Genomic DNA, 20,957 nt, shown 5'->3' with positions numbered 1-20,957 from the left:
CACTGCTCTGTCCTGTTGTGAACTCTCCTGAACAGCTCACACCAACACTGCTCTGTCCTGTTGTGAACTCTCCTGAACAGCTCACACCAACACTGCTCTGTCCTGTTGTGAACTCTCCTGAACAGCTCACACCACCACTGCTCTGTCCTGTTGTGAACTCTCCTGAACAGCTCACACCAACATTGCTCTGTCCTGTTGTGAACTCTCCTGAACAGCTCACACCAACACTGCTCTGTCCTGTTGTGAACTGTCCTGAACAGCTCACACCAACACTGCTCTGTCCTGTTGTGAACTCTCCTGAACAGCTCACACCAACACTGCTCTGTCCTGTTGTGAACTCTCCTGAACAGCTCACACCAACATTGCTTTGTCCTGTTGTGAACTCTCCTGAACAGCTCACACCAACATTGCTTTGTCCTGTTGTGAACTCTCCTGAACAGCTCACACCAACACTGCTCTGTCCTGTTGTGAACTCTCCTGAACAGCTCACACCAACATTGCTTTGTCCTGTTGTGAACTCTCCTGAACAGCTCACACCAACACTGCTCTGTCCTGTTGTGAACTCTCCTGAACAGCTCACACCACCAATGCTCTGTCCTGTTGTGGATTCTCCTGAACAGCTCACACCAACACTGCTCTGTCCTGTTGTGAACTGTCCTGAACAGCTCACACCAACACTGCTTTGTCCTGTTGTGAACTCTCCTGAACAGCTCACACCAACACTGCTCTGTCCTGTTGTGAACTGTCCTGAACAGCTCACACCAACACTGCTCTGTCCTGTTGTGAACTCTCCTGAACAGCTCACACCAACACTGCTCTGTCCTGTTGTGAACTGTCCTGAACAGCTCACACCAACACTGCTCTGTCCTGTTGTGAACTGTCCTGAACAGCTCACACCAACACTGCTCTGTCCTGTTGTGAACTCTCCTGAACAGCTCACACCAACACTGCTCTGTCCTGTTGTGAACTGTCCTGAACAGCTCACACCAACACTGCTTTGTCCTGTTGTGAACTCTCCTGAACAGCTCACACCAACACTGCTCTGTCCTGTTATGGATTCTCCTGAACAGCTCACACCAACACTGCTCTGTCCTGTTATGGATTCTCCTGAACAGCTCACACCAACACTGCTTTGTCCTGTTGTGAACTGTCCTGAACAGCTCACACCACCACTGCTCTGTCCTGTTGTGAACTCTCCTGAACAGCTCACACCAACACTGCTTTGTCCTGTTGTGAACTCTCCTGAACAGCTCACACCAACACTGCTCTGTCCTGTTGTGAACTCTCCCGAACAGCTCACACCAACACTGCTCTGTCCTGTTGTGAACTCTCCTGAACAGCTCACACCAACACTGCTTTGTCCTGTTGTGAACTCTCCTGAACAGCTCACACCAACACTGCTCTGTCCTGTTGTGAACTCTCCTGAACAGCTCACACCACCAATGCTCTGTCCTGTTGTGGATTCTCCTGAACAGCTCACACCAACACTGCTCTGTCCTGTTGTGAACTCTCCTGAACAGCTCACACCAACACTGCTTTGTCCTGTTGTGAACTCTCCTGAACAGCTCACACCAACACTGCTCTGTCCTGTTGTGGACTCTCCTGAACAGCTCACACCAACACTGCTTTGTCCTGTTGTGAACTCTCCTGAACAGCTCACACCAACACTGCTTTGTCCTGTTGTGAACTCTCCTGAACAGCTCACACCACCAATGCTCTGTCCTGTTGTGGATTCTCCTGAACAGCTCACACCAACACTGCTCTGTCCTGTTGTGAACTCTCCTGAACAGCTCACACCAACACTGCTTTGTCCTGTTGTGAACTCTCCTGAACAGCTCACACCAACACTGCTCTGTCCTGTTGTGAACTCTCCTGAACAGCTCACACCAACACTGCTCTGTCCTGTTGTGGATTCTCCTGAACAGCTCACACCAACACTGCTCTGTCCTGTTGTGAACTCTCCTGAACAGCTCACACCAACACTGCTTTGTCCTGTTGTGAACTCTCCTGAACAGCTCACACCAACACTGCTTTGTCCTGTTGTGAACTCTCCTGAACAGCTCACACCAACATTGCTTTGTCCTGTTGTGAACTCTCCTGAACAGCTCACACCAACACTGCTTTGTCCTGTTGTGAACTCTCCTGAACAGCTCACACCAACATTGCTTTGTCCTGTTGTGAACTCTCCTGAACAGCTCACACCAACACTGCTTTGTCCTGTTGTGAACTCTCCTGAACAGCTCACACCACCACTGCTTTGATTTGTTGTGGATTCTCCTGCGCCCCTCTCTCTAGCAGGTTTAGTTGTGAGATCCTGCCCTGTTTGTGTCTCTGGCCTTAACTTCCTTATAATATTAGTAATAATCTTTATTATTGTCACAAGTAGGCTTACATTAACACTGCAATGAAGTTGCGGTGAAAATCCCCCAGTCGCAACACTCTAGCACCTGATCGGGTACACAGAGGGAGAATTCAGAATGTGCAATTTACCTAACAGCACGTCTTTTGGGACTTGTGGGAGGAAACTGGAGCGCCCGGAGGAAACCCAGCCAGTTGGGGAGATGAGCTTGGCAGCACTGGTAAAGGTGCCACTCCTGGTATAGCTGGTGAAATATTCAACAAATCTTGTGGTGGTGGCCATGCTAAACATTTGGAGGCAGCTCTGCCAACAATTCAAATTTGGGACAACATCAAGGCTGGCTTCCATTTGTACCAATCTCTGATTCGAATACACAACACTGGATGCCACATTTAGTGCTTGGAAGGAGAGAGGGTTGGAGAAGGTGGGAGATTATCTTTTGGGAGTGGTGGGTTGTTAGCTTGGAGGAGTTAAAGGAGAACCATGGGCTTTTGGACATGGACGGATTTAGGTACATTCAGGTGGTTCAGCCGTTCACATTGTTGGCACACATTTTAACCTGCACAGGATCGATGGAGGGTAGTACGCCCAGGATGTGTCAGCATAGAGCGGGGGAGGAGTTGGGTTCGGTTGAGGGGACGAAGGCAAAATGAATGGAGGAGTTGGGGCCGATACTAGAGGAAGGGGAGTGTGGTTTGAGGCGTTGAGGAGGGTGAATGCGACATTGTCTTGCGCCAGTCTGAGCCTCATTTAGTTTTTTAAAAATAAATTTAACATACCCAATTCATTTTTTCCAATTAAGGGGCAATTTAGCGTGTCCAATTCACCTAGCTTGCACATCTTTGCGTGGGTTTCACCCCCACAACCCAAACACGGGGAGAATGTGCAAACTCCACACAGACAGTGACCCAGAATCGGAATCGAACCTGGGACCTCGGCGCCATGAGGCAGCAGGGCTAACCCACTGCGCCACCGTGCTGCCCCTGAGCCTCATTTAGTTAAAGGTAGTTCTTCGAGCTTACCTCACTGGAGCGAGGATGAGCTGCTTATTTGAAGGGATGGAAGATAGGTGCGAATGTTGTCCAAGGGGGCCCGCACATCACATGCACATGTTCTGGTCGTGCTCCAGGCTGGGGGAGTTTTGGGGGTCCTTTTTTGACACCATGTCGGCGGTCCTGAATGTGGAGGTGAAACCCTTGCTCACTGGTCCCGATTTTTGGGGTCTCTGAAGTTTTGGAACTGTTTGCAGGAGCAGGGGTTGATGTCCTGGCCTTTGCTTCGTTGGTGGCTCAGAGGTGTATCTTATTGGGTTGGAGGATGGCAGCACGGCTGAAGGATTCGGCGTGGCTAGGTGATTTTTAAAAAAAACAATCTACGGGATGTGGGCGTCGCTGGTTAGGCCAGCATTTATTGCCCATCCCTAGTTGCCCTTCAGAAGGTGATGGTGAGTTGCCTTCTTGAACCCCTGCAGTCCTTGAGGTGTAGGTACATCCACTGTGCTGTTAGGGAGAGAGTTCCAGGATGTTGCCACAGCGACCGTGAAGGAGCAATGATATATTTCCAAGTCAGGGTGGTGAGTGACTTGGAGGGGGACATCCAGGTGATGTGGTTCCCAGGTATCTGCTGCTCTTGTCTTTCTAGATGCTAGTGGTCGTGAGTTTGGAAGGTGCTTTCTAAGGAACCTTGGTGAGTTACTGCAGTGCATCTTGGAGATGGTACACACGGCTGCCATTGTTTGTCGATGGTAGAGGGTATGAACATTTGTGGAAAGGGGAGTAATCAAGTGGGCTGCTTTGTCCTGGATGGTGTCAAGCTTCTTGAGTGTGGTTGGAACTGCACTCATCCAGGCAAGTGGAGAGTATTTCATTATACTCCTGACTTGTGCCTTGTAGGTGGTGGACAGGGTGAGGAGGTGAGTTACTTACCGTAGTCTTTGATCTGCCCTGGTAGCCACTGTATTAATGTGGCTAGTCCAGTTCAGTTTCTAATCAATGGTAACTCCCAGGATGTTGATTCAGCGATGCTAATGCCATTGAATATCATGGGATGGTGGTTAGATCCTCTCTTGTAGGAGATAGCAACTTATGTGGTGCGAATGTAACTTGCCACTTGCCAACCCAAGCCTGGGTATTGTCCAGGCCTTGCTGCATTTGGACATGGACTGCTTCATTATCAGAGGAGTCATGAATGATGCTGAACATTGTGCAGTCATCCACAAACATCCACACGTCTGACCTTATGATGGAAGGGAGGTCATTGATGATGCAGCTGAATATGGTTGAGCCTAGGTGACTACCCTGAGGATCTTCTGCAGTGATGTCCTGGAGTTGAGATGATTGACTTCCAACCACCAGAACCATGTTCCTTTGTGCCAGGTATAACTCCAACCAGCAGAGAGTTTCCCCCATGATTCTCATTGACTCCACTTCAGCTAGGGCACCTTGATGCCATACTCAGTCAAATGCTGCCTTGATGTGAAGGGCAGTCACTCTCACCTCACCTCTGGCATTCAGCTCTTTTGTCCATGTTTGAACCAAGGCTGTAATGAGATCAGGAGCTGAGTGACCATGGCGGAACCCAAACTGAGCATCTGTAAGCAGGATATTGTTGAGTAAGTGCCGCTTGATAGCACTGTTGATGACTCCTTCCATCACTTTGCTGATGATGTAGACTGATAGGGCGGTCATTGGCTGGGTTGGATTTATCCTGTTTCTTGTGTACAGGACACACCTGGGCAACTTTCCGCATTGCTGGGTAGATGCCGATGTTGTAGCTGTACTGGAACAGCTTGGCTAGGGGTGCGGCAAGTTCTGGAGCACAAGTCTTCAGTACTATTGCTGGGATATTGTCAGGGCCCATAGCCTTTGCAGTACCCAGTGCGTTCAGCCATTTCTTGATATCACGTGAAGTGAATCATATTGGTTGAAGACTGACATCTGTGATGCTGGGGATCTTTGGAAGAGACCAAGATGGATTATTCATTCGGCACTTCTGGCTGAAGATTGTTGCGAAGGCCTCAGCCTTGTCTTTTGGACCTATGTGCTGTGCTCCTCCATCATTGAGGATGGGGATTTGTGGAGCCTCCTCCTCTAGTGAGATGTTTAATTGTCCACCACCATTCACTGGATGTGGCAGGACTGCAGAGATTAGATCTGATGCGTTTGTTATGCAATCGCTTAGCTCTGACTATTACTTGCTGCTTATGCTGTTTGGCACACAAGTAGTCCTGTGTTGAAGCTTCACCAGGTTGACACCTCATTGTTCGATATGCCTGATGTTGCTCCAGGCATGCTCCCTTGCACTTTTCATTGAACCAGGGTGATCCCCTGGCTTGGTGGTGATGGTAGAATGGGGGATATGCCAGGCCATGAGGTTGCAGATTGTGGTTGAATACAATTCTGCTGCTGCCGATGGCCCACAGCACCTCATGGATGTCCAGTCTTGAGTTGTTAGATCTGTTCCAAGTCTATCCCATTTAACACGGTGGTAGTGCCATGCAACATGATGGAGGATATCCTCAATGTGGAGATGGGACTTTGTCTCCACATGGACTGTGTGTGGTCACGTCTGCCGATACTGTCATGGGCAGATTGGTGCGGATGAGTTCAAGAATGTTTTTTCCTCTTGTTGGTTCCCTCGCCCCCTGCTGCAGTCCCAGTCTAGCAGTTCCCTCACTACCTGCTGCAGTCCCAGTCTAGCAGTTATGTCCTTTAGGACCCAGCCAGCTTGGGCTGTGGTGGTACTATCGAGCTACTCTTAGTGAAGGTCTAGAAGTCCCCCACCCTGAGCATATTCTGCATCCTTGCTACCCTCAGTGTTTCCTCCAAGTGGTGTTCAACATCAGCTGATGGTGGCCGGTATGTGGTAATCAGCAGGAGGTGTCCGTGCCCATGTTTAACCTGAAACCATGAGACTTCATGGGGTCCAGAATCGATGTTGAGGACTCCCAGGGCAACTCGCTCCGGACTTTGTTTACTGTGCCGCCACCTCTGCTGGGTCTGTCCTGCCGGTGAGGCAGGACATACCCAGGAATGGTGATAGTGGTTCTGGGACATTGTCTGTAAGGTTTGATTCTGTGAGTATGAATGTCAGGCTGTTGCTTTACTCGTCTATGAGACAGCTCTTCCAACTTTAGCATAAGCCCCCAGATGTTAGTAAGGAGGACTTTGCAGAGTCGGCAGGGCTGGGTTTACCATTGTCATTCCCGGTGCCTGGTCCGATGTCAGGTAGTCCATTGGGTTTCATTCCTTTTTTGCGTTTTCGTAGTGGTTGAATACAACTGAGTGGTTTGCTCAGCCATTTCAGAGGGCATTTACTAGTCAACCACATTGCAGTGGGCCTGGAATCACATGTAGGCCAGACCAGGTAAGGATGGCAGATTTCCTTCCCTAAAGGATGTTAGTGAACCAGATGGGTTTTTTGACTATCTGCAATCGTTTCATGGTCAGCAGACCTTTAATACCAGATATTTTATTGAGCTTAAATTCCATCATATGGCGTGGTGGGATTCAAACCCAGGCCCCCAGATCATTATCCTGGGTCTCTGGATTACCAGGTCAGCAATAATACCACTATTGTGGTATAGATGGTGTTTGTATGCCTCGAGAAGGTCAAATACACCTTGAGAGGGTCGATTGGTCAGTGCTAAAGTCTAAGGGCGGGGAAGGAGGTGTGGTGGAGGTGAGAGTCTCTGGAAAAAGTGTTTGTTGATGGAAACTTGTTACAGAACGTTTGTTATGGTTCATGTCTTTTATATTCTTTTGTGTGAAATGTTAAAAATGTAATTAAAAATAAGTGTATTGCATTATTATAGCAATGACAATTTCAGTTAATGAATCTATTCATCTATGTTTAGGTAAATGGCAAAGCTGAGGAAGGAAAACTGAATGAGGCCTTTACCTGATATTTGATTCCACTTCCGAAGGTTATTCTTCTTCTGACCAAATACTAATACGTGCTTTGTTTTCACTGTGTGCTCATGTGCATGACAATGAAAGTAGCTACAATGCAAGTGTGTCAAGAATTTGATTAATGTTTTACACTGTTCCAGCATAATAAATGCAATATTTGCTTTTTGCACTTGTCAAATTATATAAGCATATAATTTTGCTAGAAAGAGCTAGGCCTTGCCTTTATATTATGGGTAGGCGGAATTTTGTCATGATTTGCCTAATGATGTCCAAAACGACAGACATATTGTGCCATTAATAAAAACCTGACATTTTACTAGCAGTTTCACTAAATTGTTCAACTTTTTATTTTACATCTTGCATAATAGCTCTCCTGGTAACTTGGTCTGAACACAGCCGCCCTCTGTGTGGTCATGGGGGCCAGAAATAACATTGTAGCTCTAGGTTTAAAAGTCAAGGAAACCAACTGATCAGCACCTACTTTCCTGCCCCATGCTCTTCTCGCCCCACTCCCAAGCAACTGATGAATCAATATTTCTTCCTGCTAGCCACCTGATTTGCAATTAAGCATCATGGACCCTTGATGCTCCTCACCCAGGAGAGGTCAAAGCCAATTCAGGGGTGAAAAGAGTTCTGGAAAATTCCTCTTCAATCAGTGGTCACAAACCAGTTCCACTGGGTAAGTGACCACGAGTACATCACTAAATATACCCATTTACCATTTTTTGTGCAGCAATATTAATCTTATCCAAGAACTGATCCAGCTTAAGAAAGTTTGATAAGACTGAGCAGAAAGTCAATTGCAGGATATAGAGCAGGGTACAGAAGATTGGACAAAATGGTTCAAGACCCTGAAACGAAGGAGTGTTTCTCATAAAATGGAAAAAAATGAAATATTTGAAAATCTGAAATGAAAACAAAAATCCCAAGATTGAGGTATTGATGTTTCAGGTGTGTATGTACCTCTCATCAGAACTAAACCAAAAGGCAGAAGAGAGTAAGAACAGGGAGAGTGAAATTGTATCTTTATGGCTTGATTCAAAGAAAATGTAAGTAGCACAAAGAGCACAGAAATGTAAGAAGACAAAAGCATCTGCACATCACATCATGCCCATCGCTCTACACACCTCACCACACCTGGAGAGTCAGGACTTGCCCTAGCATTCTTATACTATACCTCGTCCACACTTTTCAATCACACAACCTTTCACACCTCCACAAACCTTCATTTCAGCTACAGTAAGCACATCACCCAAACACACTGACACACAGTCAATGATGATCTGTGTCGAGGACCGTTTTGTATGTTACATTTACTTACTTTGGACTCAATTCTCACAGCAATTCAATCGCCACTCTGATTCAAATTCACAAGTTTAAAGATCATTCTGTCTGTGGCCTCACTCCGGGTATGACCTCTCTCCCAGTGCTCGTGCGCAAATCTCACAGAAATTGGGGAGCTGAGAAATTCACAGGTGATCAAGACCAAGGAGGTTTAGTTAGTGATGTTAAGGAACGTTTGCCTCAGACTTCTCATGCGGCATGTAATGGAGCAGCTTCACGTGGAGGAGCCTTTCTAGGAATTTACGGTCCAAACTTTCCAAATCGATAATTTAAGCCCCCCACAGCAAGGGGATGCGGAATAGGTGTCAAACTAGACACCAAAAGGAGGAGGAAATAAGTTTGAAATCTGAGACCCCTGGTGCATAAAGGAAAATTAAATGGTGGTGGAGGCGATCACAGTCCCAGGGGTCACCCCCCCGAACCACAGAGAGTTTGGCTGCTGAGTTACAGAACTGTGCAGAGATGTTTCGGCTGATCACGAGGCGGCGATTTCCTTGATCCAAGAGACCTGGCCAAGGTGGACGAGCTGGTGAAGCAGCAGTGTGTGTGCTGCAGGAGGTAGGGGTTGCTCTGTCGAGGCGGAGCAAACAGATCGCTTGCTTGGAGATGGCAATGATAAAGGTTCGAAGTCCAGGATCGACAACCTTGAAAAACGGTCAAGACAACAGAATCTGAGGGTGGTTGGATTCCTGGAAGGGCTGGAGGGCCCAAACCTGATAAAATTCATGGCATAGGTGCCGTGGAAGATGGTTGGGGAGGAGATAATAGCAGCCCCTCCTTAGTTGGACCGAGCTCACGGGCCGTTGAGGCCGAAACCTCGTGCTGGGGAGCCACCTCCTGCGTTGTGGTCCAGTTCCACAAGAAAAAGATGCCCTGGGTCACTCGTGTGAAGTTTGCACATTCTCCCCCTATCTAAGTGGGTCTCACCCCCATAACCCAAAGATGTGCAGGGTAGGTGGATTGGCCATGCTAAATTGCCCCTCAATCTGCAATTTGAAAGAAAGAGGGTAGAATCAGATGTAAAGGTGTTACAGTTAAATAAAGGTAACTACAGGGGCATAAGGGAGGAACTGACGAAAATCGACTGGGAGCAGAGCCTAGTGGGAAAGACAGTAGAACAGCAATGGCAGGAGTTTCTGGGAGTAATTGAGGACACAGTACAGAGGTTCATCCCAAAGAAAAGAAAGGTTATCAGAGGGGGGATTAGGCAGCCATGGCTGACAAAGGAAGTTAGGGAATGCATCAAAGCAAAAGAGAAAGCCTATAATGTGGCAAAGAGTAGTGGGAAGTCAGAAGATTGGGAAGGCTACAAAAACAAACAGAGGATAACAAAGAGAAATAAGGAAAGAGAGGATCAAATAGGAAGGTAGGCTAGCCAGTAACATTAGGAATGATAGTAAAAGCTTCTTTAAATACATTAAAAACAAACGGGAAGCAAAAGTAGACATTGGGCCGCTCCAAAATGACGCTGGTAATCTAGTGATGAGAGACAAGGAAATAGCTGAGGAACTAAATAAGTACTTTGCGTCAGTCTTCACAGTAGAAGACATGAGTAATATCACAACAATTCAGGAGAGTCAGGGGGCAGAGTTGAATATGGTAGCCATCACAAAGGAGAAAGTGCTAGAGAAACTAAGAGGTCTAAAAATGGATAAATCTCCAGGCCCAGATGGGCTACATCCTAGAGTTCTAAAGGAGATAGCTGAAGAAATAGTGGAGGCGATAGTTATGATCTTTCAAAAATCACTGGAGTCAGGGAAAGTCCCAGAGGATTGGAAAATCGCTGTTGTAACCCCCCTGTTCAAGAAGGGAACAAGGAAAAAGATGGAAAATTATAGGCCAATTAGCCTAACCTCGGTTGTTGGCAAGATTCTAGAATCCATTGTTAAGGATGAGATTTCTAAATTCTTGGAAGTGCAGGGTCGGATTAGGACAAGTCAGCATGGATTTAGTAAGGGGAGGTCGTGCCTGAAAAACCTGTTAGAGTTCTTTGAAGAGATAAGAAATAGGTTAGACCAAGGAGAGCCAATGGATGCTATCTATCTTGACTTCCAAAAGGCCTTTGATAAGGTGCCTCACGGGAGACTGCTGAGTAAAATAAGGGCCCATGGTATTCAAGGCAAGGTACTAACATGGATTGACGATTGGCTGTCAGGCAGAAGGCAGAGAGTTGGGATAAAAGGTTCTTTTTCGGAATGGCAACCGGTGACGAGTGGTGTCCTGCAGGGTTCAGTGTTGGGGCCACAGCTGTTCTCTTTATCTATTAACGATCTAGATGACGTGACTGGGGGCATTCTGGCTAAGTTTGCCAATGATACAAAGATAGGTGGAGGGGGGCAGGTAATATTGAGGAGGTGGGGAGGCTGCAGAAAGATTTAGACAGTTTAGGAGAGTGGTCCAAGAAATGGCTGATGAAATTCAACGTGGGCAAGTGCGAGGTCTTGCACTTTGGAAAAAAGAATAGAGGCATGGACTATTTTCTAAACGGTGACAAAATTCATAATGGTGAAGTGCAAAGGGACTTGGGAGTCCCAGTCCAGGATTCTCTAACGGTAAACTTGCAGGCTGAGTCCGTAATTAAGAAAGCAAATGCAATGTTGTCATTTATCTCAAGAGGCTTGGAATATAAAAGCAGGGATGTACTTCTGAAGCTTTATAAAGCATTAGTTAGGCCCCATTTAGAATACTGTGAGCAATTTTGGGCCCCACACCTCAGGAAGGACATACTGGCACTGGAGCGGGTCCAGCGGAGATTCACACGGATGATCCCAGGAATGGTCGGCCTAACACACGATGAACATCTGAGGATCCTGGGATTATATTCATTGGAGTTTAGGAGGTTGAGGGGAGATCTAATAGAAACTTACAAGATAATGAATGGCTTAGATAGGGTGGACGTAGGGAAGTTGTTTCCATTAGCGGGGAGACTAGGACCCGGGGGGCACAGCCTAAGAATAAAAGGGAGTCACTTTAGAACAGAGACAAGGACTTCCAGGTGCGGCGATGACCAGCTGAGTCGCACGTTTCGGCAGCTCCCGGTGAAACGGACCTTAGGGCTCTTGATAGGAGCCCCAACGGCAATTTTGACGGCTAAAAACACTGTGCGGTAAACCAGAAGGGAATCCCCCCTGGATACGGATGGAAAAAGGAGGAGAAAGTGGCCGGATTGCAGTGGATCCTTTAGAACAGCGGCAAGGAAGGTAAGCAAAAACCAAGATGGCGTCGGAAGGTGGCAGTTTAACATGGGGCCCTGAACAACAGGAGTTCTTGAAATGCTGTGTGGAAGAGCTCAAAAAGGAAATGTAGAAAGAGCTGTTGGCCCCGATACTACAGGCGATCGAAGGGCTAAAGGAGGAACAAAAGACCCAGGAGCGGGAGCTTCGGGTCGTGAAGGCAAAGGCAGCCGAGAATGAGGACGACATACAGGGCCTGGTGGTGAAGACGGAGACGCATGAGGCACATCAGAAACGATGTGTGGAAAGGTTGGAGGCACTGGAGAACAACGCAAGGAGGAACAACCTGAGGATTCTTGGTCTTCCTGAAGGTGCGGAGGGAGCGGACGTCGGGGCATATGTGAGCACGATGCTGCACTCGTTAATGGGAGCGGAGGCCCCGGCGGGTCCGTTGGAGGTGGAGGGAGTATACCGAGTGATGGCGCGAGGACCGAGAGCAGGAGAAATTCCCAGAGCCATAGTGGTGAGATTCCTCCATTTTAAGGATAGAGAAATGGTCCTTAGATGGGCAAAGAAAACTCGGAGCAGTAAATGGGAGAACGCGGTGATCCGCGTTTATCAAGACTGGAGTGCGGAGGTGGCGAGAAGGAGGGCGAGCTTTAATCGGGCCAAGGCGGTGCTTCATAAAAAGAAGATAAAATTTGGAATGCTGCAACCTGCAAGACTGTGGGTCACATATCGAGGGAGGCACCACTACTTTGAGACGGCGGATGAAGCGTGGACTTTTATTGTGGAAGAAAAACTGGAATGAGCGGGTTATTAAAAAGAACGTTTGAACAAAGTGGTGGGGCGAATGTGGGGGGCGAAGAGGGGGGTTAAAAAGGGGGGAAAGAGGAGTTTTATGCACTAATCCTGCGATGTGGTAACTTTTCTCTCACAGGTGGTGATGGGGGGAGGAGGGGAGGTGGAGGAGATGGGGCGTTGGCGATTGGGGGCGGGGCCAAGGGAGAAGCGCGGGCTTGGTTCCCGCGCTATGATAATCATGGCGGGAATAGAGAAGGAGGGGGCGTCGCACGGTGCGAGCCGAGGTCACGGGGGGAAGCCGAGGTCGGCCAGAGTTTGCTGACTTCTGGGAGCATAGGTTAAATTTAACGCGGTTGGTGGAACAAATGGAGGAGGATTTCAAGAGATGGGATATGGTATACCTGTCACTGGCAGGGAGGGTGCAGGCGGTTAAGATGGTGGTCCTCCCGAGATTCCTCTTTGTGTTTCAGTGCCTCCCGGTGGTGATCACGAAGGCTTTTTTTAAAAGGATTGAAAAGAGCATCATGGGTTTTGTGTGGGCCGGGAAGACCCCGAGAGTGAGGAAGGGATTCTTACAGCGTAGCAGGGATAGGGGGGGGGGCTGGCACTACTGAGCCTAAGTGAGTATTATTGGGCCGCTAATATTTCAATGGTGTGTAAGTGGATGGGAGAGGAGGAGGGAGCGGCGTGGAAGAGATTAGAGAGGGCGTCCTGTAGGGGGACTAGCCTACAGGCTATGGTGACAGCCCCATTGCCGTTCTCACCGAGGAACTACACCACAAGCCCGGTGGTGGTGGCCACACTGAAGATTTGGGGACAGTGGAGAAGGCATAGGGGAAAGACTGGAGCCTTGGGGGGGGTCCCCGATAAGAAACAACCATAGGTTTGCCCCAGGGGGAATGGATGGGGGATATGGAATGTGGCAAAGAGCAGGAATAACGCAACTGAAAGATCTGTTTGTGAATGGGAAGTTCGCGAGTCTGGGAGCGCTGACCGAGAAATATGGGTTGCCCCAAGGGAATGCATTCAGGTATATGCAACTGAGGGCTTTTGCGAGGCAACAGGTGAGGGAATTCCCGCAGCTCCCGACACAAGAGGTGCAGGACAGAGTGATCTCAAAGACATGGGTGGGGGTGGTAAGGTGTCAGATATATATAGGGAAATGAGGGACGAAGGGGAGACTATGGTAGATGAACTAAAAGGGAAATGGGAAGAAGAGCTGGGGGAGGAGATCGAGGAGGGGCTGTGGGCAGATGCCCTAAGCAGGGTAAACTCGTTGTCCTCGTGTGCCAGGCTAAGCCTGATTCAGTTTAAGGTATTACACAGGGCGCATATGACGGCTCAGTAAACTTTTTGGGGTGGAGGATAGGTGTGCAAGGTGCTCGAGAAGCCCAGCGAATCATACCCATATGTTTTGGTCATGCCCGGCACTACAGGGGTTTTGGATGGGGGTGACAAAGGTGCTTTCAATAGTAGAGGGGGTCCGGGTCGAACCAAGGTGGGGGTTGGCTATATTTGGGGTTGTACAAGAGCCGGGAGTGCAGGAGGCGAGAGAGGCCGATGTTTTGGCCTTTGCGTCCCTAGTAGTCCGGCGCAGGATATTGCTAATGTGGAAAGAAGCCAAGCCCCTGGGGGTGGAGACCTGGATAAATGACATGGCAGGGTTTATAAAGCTAGAGCGGATTAAGTTCGTTCTAAGGGGGTCGGCTCAAGGGTTCACCAGGCGGTGGCAACCGTTCGTCGAATACCTCGCAGAAAGATAGATGGAATGGAAAAAAGAAGGCAGCAGCAGCAGCCCAGGATCGGGGGGGGGGGGGGGGGGCGGGGGGAGGAGGAACCAGAAGGACTCTCAGGGTTGTTAATATATACTGTATAATATGTATAGGTCGTTGCTACAGATAATTATATATTGGACTGTTAAATTATATTTTTGGAGAGTGTTACTTGTGATAAGGCAGTTGCCAATTAGGGTTAGTTTTCATTTTTGTTATTTATTATTTATTCATTTTCTGTTTATAAAATAGGTCATTGTTATTTGTGTTGTTATAATATTGTGTAAAGGATGCACAATGTACTGTGTTGGTTGACCAAAAATTTTCAATAAAATATTTTTTTAAAAAAAGAACAGAGACGAGGAGAAATTTCTTCAGCCAGAGAGTGTTGGGTCTGTGGAATTCATTGCCACAGAGGGCGGTGGAGGCCGGGACGTTGAGTGCCTTTAAGACAGAAGTTGATAAATTGTTGATTTCTCGAGGAATTAAGGGCTTTGGAGAGAGAGAGCGGGTAAATAGAGTTGAAATCAGCCATGATTGAATTGTGCAGTGGACTCGATGGGCCGAATGGCCTTACTTCCACTCCTATGGTCTTAATTGGGAAAATAATTATTGGGTACTCTAAACTTATTTTAAAAAAGAAACGTTGGTTTGGCATGATTTACCTCACACGTCTATGGGTGACTCATGAGAATGGACACCACCACTTCAAGACTCCAGAGGAAGCTGAGGCATTCATCCAAACTGGGGTTGAAATAATTGTATTTTATCAAAGTTGAAAGAAACTTATTTGGAAAAGAGGAGAGGGTCATTTGGGGTTTTTCTATTTGCCTGTTCATTCTTGTTAATGGTTGAAGACGTATAGCTGGGGCTATTTGTTGCTTTATATGAACAAGTTTACTGTTATTGGTGTTCTTATATGTAACTTATAAATCAGTTTTGGGCAAGAGGGGCTGGTTTGGTACTTGCGAATTTTGAGGTTATTAAAGGTTCTTTGTGGAGGCGCTACTCCGTGAGCTAAATTAGTTAATGGAGTGATGAGCTTAGGGGTTACGTTAATTAAATGGTTGCGGTGTGTATGGGCGAGGGGCGTGTTTGGAGTTTTGTATATAGTTTACAATGGAATACAATGTTGACAAATGTGAGGTTATCCATTTTGGTAGGAATAACAGCAAAAGGGATTATTATTTAAATGATAAAATATTAAAACATGCTGCTGTGCAGAGAGACCTGGGTGTGTTAGTGCATGAGTCGCAAAAAGTTGGTTTACAGGTGATTAAGAAAGCAAATGGAGTGTTATCCTTCATTGCTAGAAGGATGGAGTTTAAGACTAGGGAGGTTATGCTGCAATTGTATAAGGTGTTAGTGAGGCCACACCTGGAGTATTGTGTTCAGTTTTGGTCTCCTTACTGGAGAAAGGACTTACTGGCACTGGAGGATATGCAGAGGAGATTCACTAGGTTAATCCCAGAGCTGAAGGGGTTGGATTACGAGGAGAGGTTGAGTAGACTGGGACTGTACTCGTTGGAATTTGGAAGGATGAGGGGGGATCTTATAGAAACATGTAAAATTATGAAGGGAATAGATAGGATAGATGCAGGCAGGTTGTTTCCACTGGCGGGTGAAAGCAGAACTAGGGGGCATAGCCTCAAAATAAGGGGAAGTAGATTTAGGACTGTGTTTAGGAGGAACTTCTTCACCCAAAGGGTTGTGAATCTATGGAATTCCTTGCCCAGTGAAGCAGTAGAGGCTCCTTCATTAACTTTTTAAGAAAAAGATAGATAGTTTTTTGAAGAATAAAGGGATTAAGGGTTATGGTGTTTGGGCCAGAAAGTGGAGCTGAGTCCAAAAAGATCAGCCATGATCTCATTGAATGGCGGAGCAGGCTCGAGGGGCCAGATGGCCTACTCCTGCTCCTAGTTCTTATGTTCTTTACCTGGTTGTTGGGGTGTGGTGTCAGTGGGTGATGGGGAGCGAAGGGAAGAGGAGTTTAGTTTTCTGACAGTAACTGGGGACCTTTCTATGTTGGTTTGTGCTGTAGGATCTGACGGCCATCTTGAGTGGGCCATGTGTCGCCCCTTCTTGCAAGATTGCTGGACTGTCTCACGGGGCGGGAATGACAGACTCCGGCGAAGGGGGGTTGGACGTTCCCCCCCCCCCCCCCCCCTCCCATTCAGCTGGTCACATGGAATGTGAGGGGATGAAGTGGCTCAGTTAAGAGATCTGGGGTGTTTACTCACCCTAGGACATTAAAAGAAGATTTGCTGCTTTTGTAGGAAACCCATTTGTAGGTTAGCGACCAGATAAGGTTACGGATGGGCTCAGTGGGGCAAGAGTTTCATTCAGGGTTCGATAGCAGGGCCTGGGAGACTGCGATCCTCATCAACAGGAGGGTAGCATTTACAGCGGGAAGGATTTTGACAAACTTGAATGGGAGGTATGGTATGGTCAGGGGGCTGTTAGCACCACCAGTGGTGCTGCTCAACCCAAATTGGGACATATTACAAGCCAGGTTTAGAGATCCCCAAAGTGTATTATGGAGTTTACCTGATCCACAACGTTTAATAGATTTTGGTTATGGGGAGCACACGGCCCACTCTATAGGTGTGATGCAACAGAGATCTAAAGTACTTTTAAAACACAACAATGTTTATTATATGAATCCAGTTAACATTTTGTAAACACACAGTAAACATCTTAGCAACTATCCACTCAAATACTTCCCCCAAAGAATACAGTATTCTATAAGTAACCCTTAATCTTTCCTAGCAACATCCATAAGACAAACAACCTCTTTAACAGACAGCAGATTTAAATTCTCCACTGAGAACAGTTATCACTTTTAAATTAGCAAGTGATCTGATGATATTCTTTTCATGCAGAGAGAGATCAAAATTACACCTTGTTTGGCTGGATGCAGCTCCAACTCTGAAAATGAAAGTAAACACACTGTAGCTGCCAGCTCAAAACCGACGTTAAAGCAGACAGACTGCCCAGCTCCACCCATACTCTGACATCACTGCAGCTATTTGATAAACACCCATTTCTTAAAGGTACATCCACTACAGCTATTTGATAAACACCCATTTCTTAAAGGTATTCTCACATGACACCTCCCCCCCCCCCCCGCCCCCCCCCCAAAGAAAAAAAAACCCATCAACTTCAAGGTGGTTTCATTTTACACATTTTCACTTTCCTTTAAGAAATATTGACAGTGAATACATTTTTTTTTAACAAAACAAAACACGCAAACATTTATAATAACATAGTCCATTTTAGATCTTCTTCCTCCACCTGAAATCCCTCTTGATTGACAGTCTCTTTGGTCAAGAAGGTCTCTGCACGATCCATCCATTTCTCTACGCCTCGGCATTTCCCTTTAAAATCAGATTCTTTGGTTCAATACGATCTCAGAGCCCCTTGTAATTCTCCAACTCCGGAGCATTGGTTAACACAGCCTTTAGGCCTTCAAATGCCTGTTGAAACTCCGCTGTCCACTGAAATTTGAGACGTTTCTTCAGCAAGGCCATCAGTGGAGCAACCACACTGCAAAAATTTGGCACAAATGTTCGATCAAATCCACTCATGCCAAGAAATCGCATTATTTCCCTTCGTGTCGAGGGTATTGGAAAATCCCCAATAACTTTTGTTTTCACATCCTGTGTGACCATTTCGAATTGTATGGCCAAGGAAAGTGACTTGGACTTTTCCAAATTCACTTTATGCTAGGTTTACCACCAAACCCGCCTCCTGAAGTCAATCGAATAACTCCATCAGCTGCTTTAAATGTTCTTTCCATGTCTGACTGAAAATTACCAGTTTGTCGATGTACACCGCACAATTGGGTAATCCTGAAACAACTTCGTTAGTTAACTGTTGAAATGTGGCTGGGGCGTTTTTCGTGCCAAATAGCATAACTTTGAATTGGTATATACCATCTGGAGTCACAAAAGCTGAAATCTCCTTCGCCCTTTCGGATAAAGGTACCTGCCAGTAACTTTTAAGTAAATCCAATTTGGAAATTAAAGCTTCTCAATACAATCCTCCAAACGTGGGATAGGATAAGAGTCTGTTCTTGCAACTGCATTAACCTTTCTATAGTCCACACACAACCGCTGGGTACCGTCTGGTTTCGGTACCATCACTGTGGATGAGCTCCATTGGTTGAAACCCACTTCAACTATGCTAGTTTTAAGCATACTTTCAATTTCCTTGTTAACCTGTGCCAATTTTAAAAGGTTAAGTCTACACGGATGTTGTTTAACTGGAACAGCATTTCCCACATCTACATCATGTACAGCCATTTTAGTACTTCCCAATTTATCACCACAAACTTGCCCATGTGATATCAATAACTCTTTCAGGTTAGTTCATTTTTGCTCTGGAAGGTAACTCAACAATTTATCCCAATTTTTAAGAACATCCTCATTTTCTAATTTAATTTGAGGGATGTCAAATTCAAAGTCATCTGGATTTGATTCTTCACTTTGAGTTAGAATCATTAAAACCTCCTCCTTTTGCTCTCCTTCCCTTTCAAAGTACCTTTTAAGCATATTCACATGAGACACACGGTGAGTTTTCCTTCTATCTGGCGTTCTTACCACATAATTCACCTCACTCAATTTCATTTCAACCTGATAAGATCCACAAAACCTTGCTTTTAAGGGTTCACCTACCACTGGTAACAATACTAAAACTTTATCTCCACAGGCAAAACTACGAACTTTGGATTTCTTGTCCGCTACCCGTTTCATCATATTTTGTGCAACTTTTAAATGTTGTCAAGCCAATTCCCCTGCTCTATTTAATCGTTGCCTAAAATTTGACATGTAATCCAATAATGTAAGTTCCGTCTGCTCACTCACCAATTTTTCCTTAATCAATTTAAGTGGTCCTCTTATAGATTATCATAGAATTTACAGTGCAGAAGGAGGCCGTTCGACCCATCGAGTCTGCACCGGCTCTTGGAAAGAGCACCCTACCCAAGGTCAACACCTCCCCACCCTATCCCCATAACCCAGTAACCCCACCCAACACGAAGGGCAATTTTGGACACTAAGGGCAATTTATCATGGCCAATCCACCTAACCTGCACATCTTTGGACTGTGGGAGGAAACCGAAGCACCCGGAGGAAACCCACGCACACACGGGGAGGATGTGCAGACTCCGCACAGACAGTGACCCAAGCCGGGAATTGAACCTGTGCTACCCACAATGCTACCATGCTGCCCCTCTTACCCCATGACTAAAGCTTAATTCAAAAGGACTGAATTTGGTTGACTCATTAGGTGCATCCTTAATTGCAAACAATACGAATGGGATTCCTTTATCCCAATCCTCTAGATAATCTTGACAATAAGCCCTCAACATTGTCTTTAATGTCTGATTCCACCTTTCTAACGCTCCCTGCGATTCTGGATGGTACGCAGTTGATTTAAATTGTTTTATTCCTCAGCTATCCATAACTTCTTTGAATAACCTGGAGGTAAAATTCGATCCTTGATCCAATTGTATTTAGTGGGTAATCCATATCTAGTAAAGAATTTAAGTAACTCCTCCACAATCTTTTTAGCTGTAATATTACGTACTGGAATGGCCTCGGGAAACCTATTAGACACATCCATTATGATAAAAAGATATTGATTCCCACTTTTTCTTTTAGGAAGCGGTCCTATGCAATCAACTAAGACCCGTGTAAAAGGTTCCTCAAATGTTGGAATGGGTATTATAGGCACTGGTTTTATCACTGCTTGAGGTTTCCCTACCACTTGACATGTGTGACATGATCGGCAAAATTTAACTACATCTTTATGTAGTCCAGGCCAATAAAAATGTTTTTGGATTTTAGCTCAAGTTTTCCTTATTCCCAAATGACCTCCCACTGGTACCTCATGTGCAACTTGCAACACCTCCTTTCTATACCCTACCGGCAATACCACTTGATGAACTTCTGCCCACTTTTCATCCGCCTACATATGTAAAGGTCTCCATTTTCTCATCAAGACATCATTTTTATGGTAATAACATTCTGGTATACACTCAGATTCCTCTTCCATGTATACTTTCTGATACATCCGTTTTGTATCTATATCTTTGTGTTGTAACTCCGACAATTTTCCTGAACTAAAAATATCAGCCTCATCCTCCACCTGTTCTTGTTCTTTTTCAACCATCTGATCAAAAATAGTCTCTGATAATTGAACTTCAACTTTATCTTCACTCTTTGATTTCTCCTCGTCTTAACCTGTGACTTTGCGACCTTGTTACTACACAATCCGGAAAAATCCCAGGATATTCGTCCTTCAACACTGCAGTTGGCTAATTTTCCACTGCCTTATCAACCACAGTAGTGATCACTCCCACCTGCGATCCAGCTCTCTCCTTTACCCAAGATAAACTGTATTCATGGACAAGATAGTTTCTCTGTTACTCCTACCACCATTTCACCACTCTTCACTGGACTTTCCAACCTTACCTTTGTTGTAGGGAAAAATTCCTTGTACCAGTGCATTCAAGAGGCCGAGTCTCAAGGCAAGGTTCAAAGCGTTGTTCTTTATTGTACAATTACTGAAGCCTTCAGGGAGACCCATGCAG

General features: G+C 46.2%; 1 protein-coding gene across 2 annotated transcripts in view; it reads left to right on the top strand.

The window, feature by feature from the left end:
• The window catches only part of sgce (sarcoglycan, epsilon), a 101,026-nt gene extending 93,435 nt beyond the window's left edge, over positions 1-7,591 (top strand). For both annotated transcript variants that reach the window (XM_072509041.1, XM_072509040.1), the window contains one exon: positions 7,215-7,591. In XM_072509041.1, coding sequence (XP_072365142.1) covers positions 7,215-7,231 — 17 coding nt within the window. In that variant the 3' untranslated portion in view covers positions 7,232-7,591. The remainder of the gene's footprint in view (positions 1-7,214) is intronic.
• Positions 7,592-20,957: the final 13,366 nt, after the last annotated feature.

Source organism: Scyliorhinus torazame, chromosome 6, assembly GCF_047496885.1.
Source record: "Scyliorhinus torazame isolate Kashiwa2021f chromosome 6, sScyTor2.1, whole genome shotgun sequence".
NCBI lineage: Eukaryota > Metazoa > Chordata > Chondrichthyes > Carcharhiniformes > Scyliorhinidae > Scyliorhinus > Scyliorhinus torazame.
This window is presented reverse-complemented; position numbering and strand designations above follow the sequence as displayed.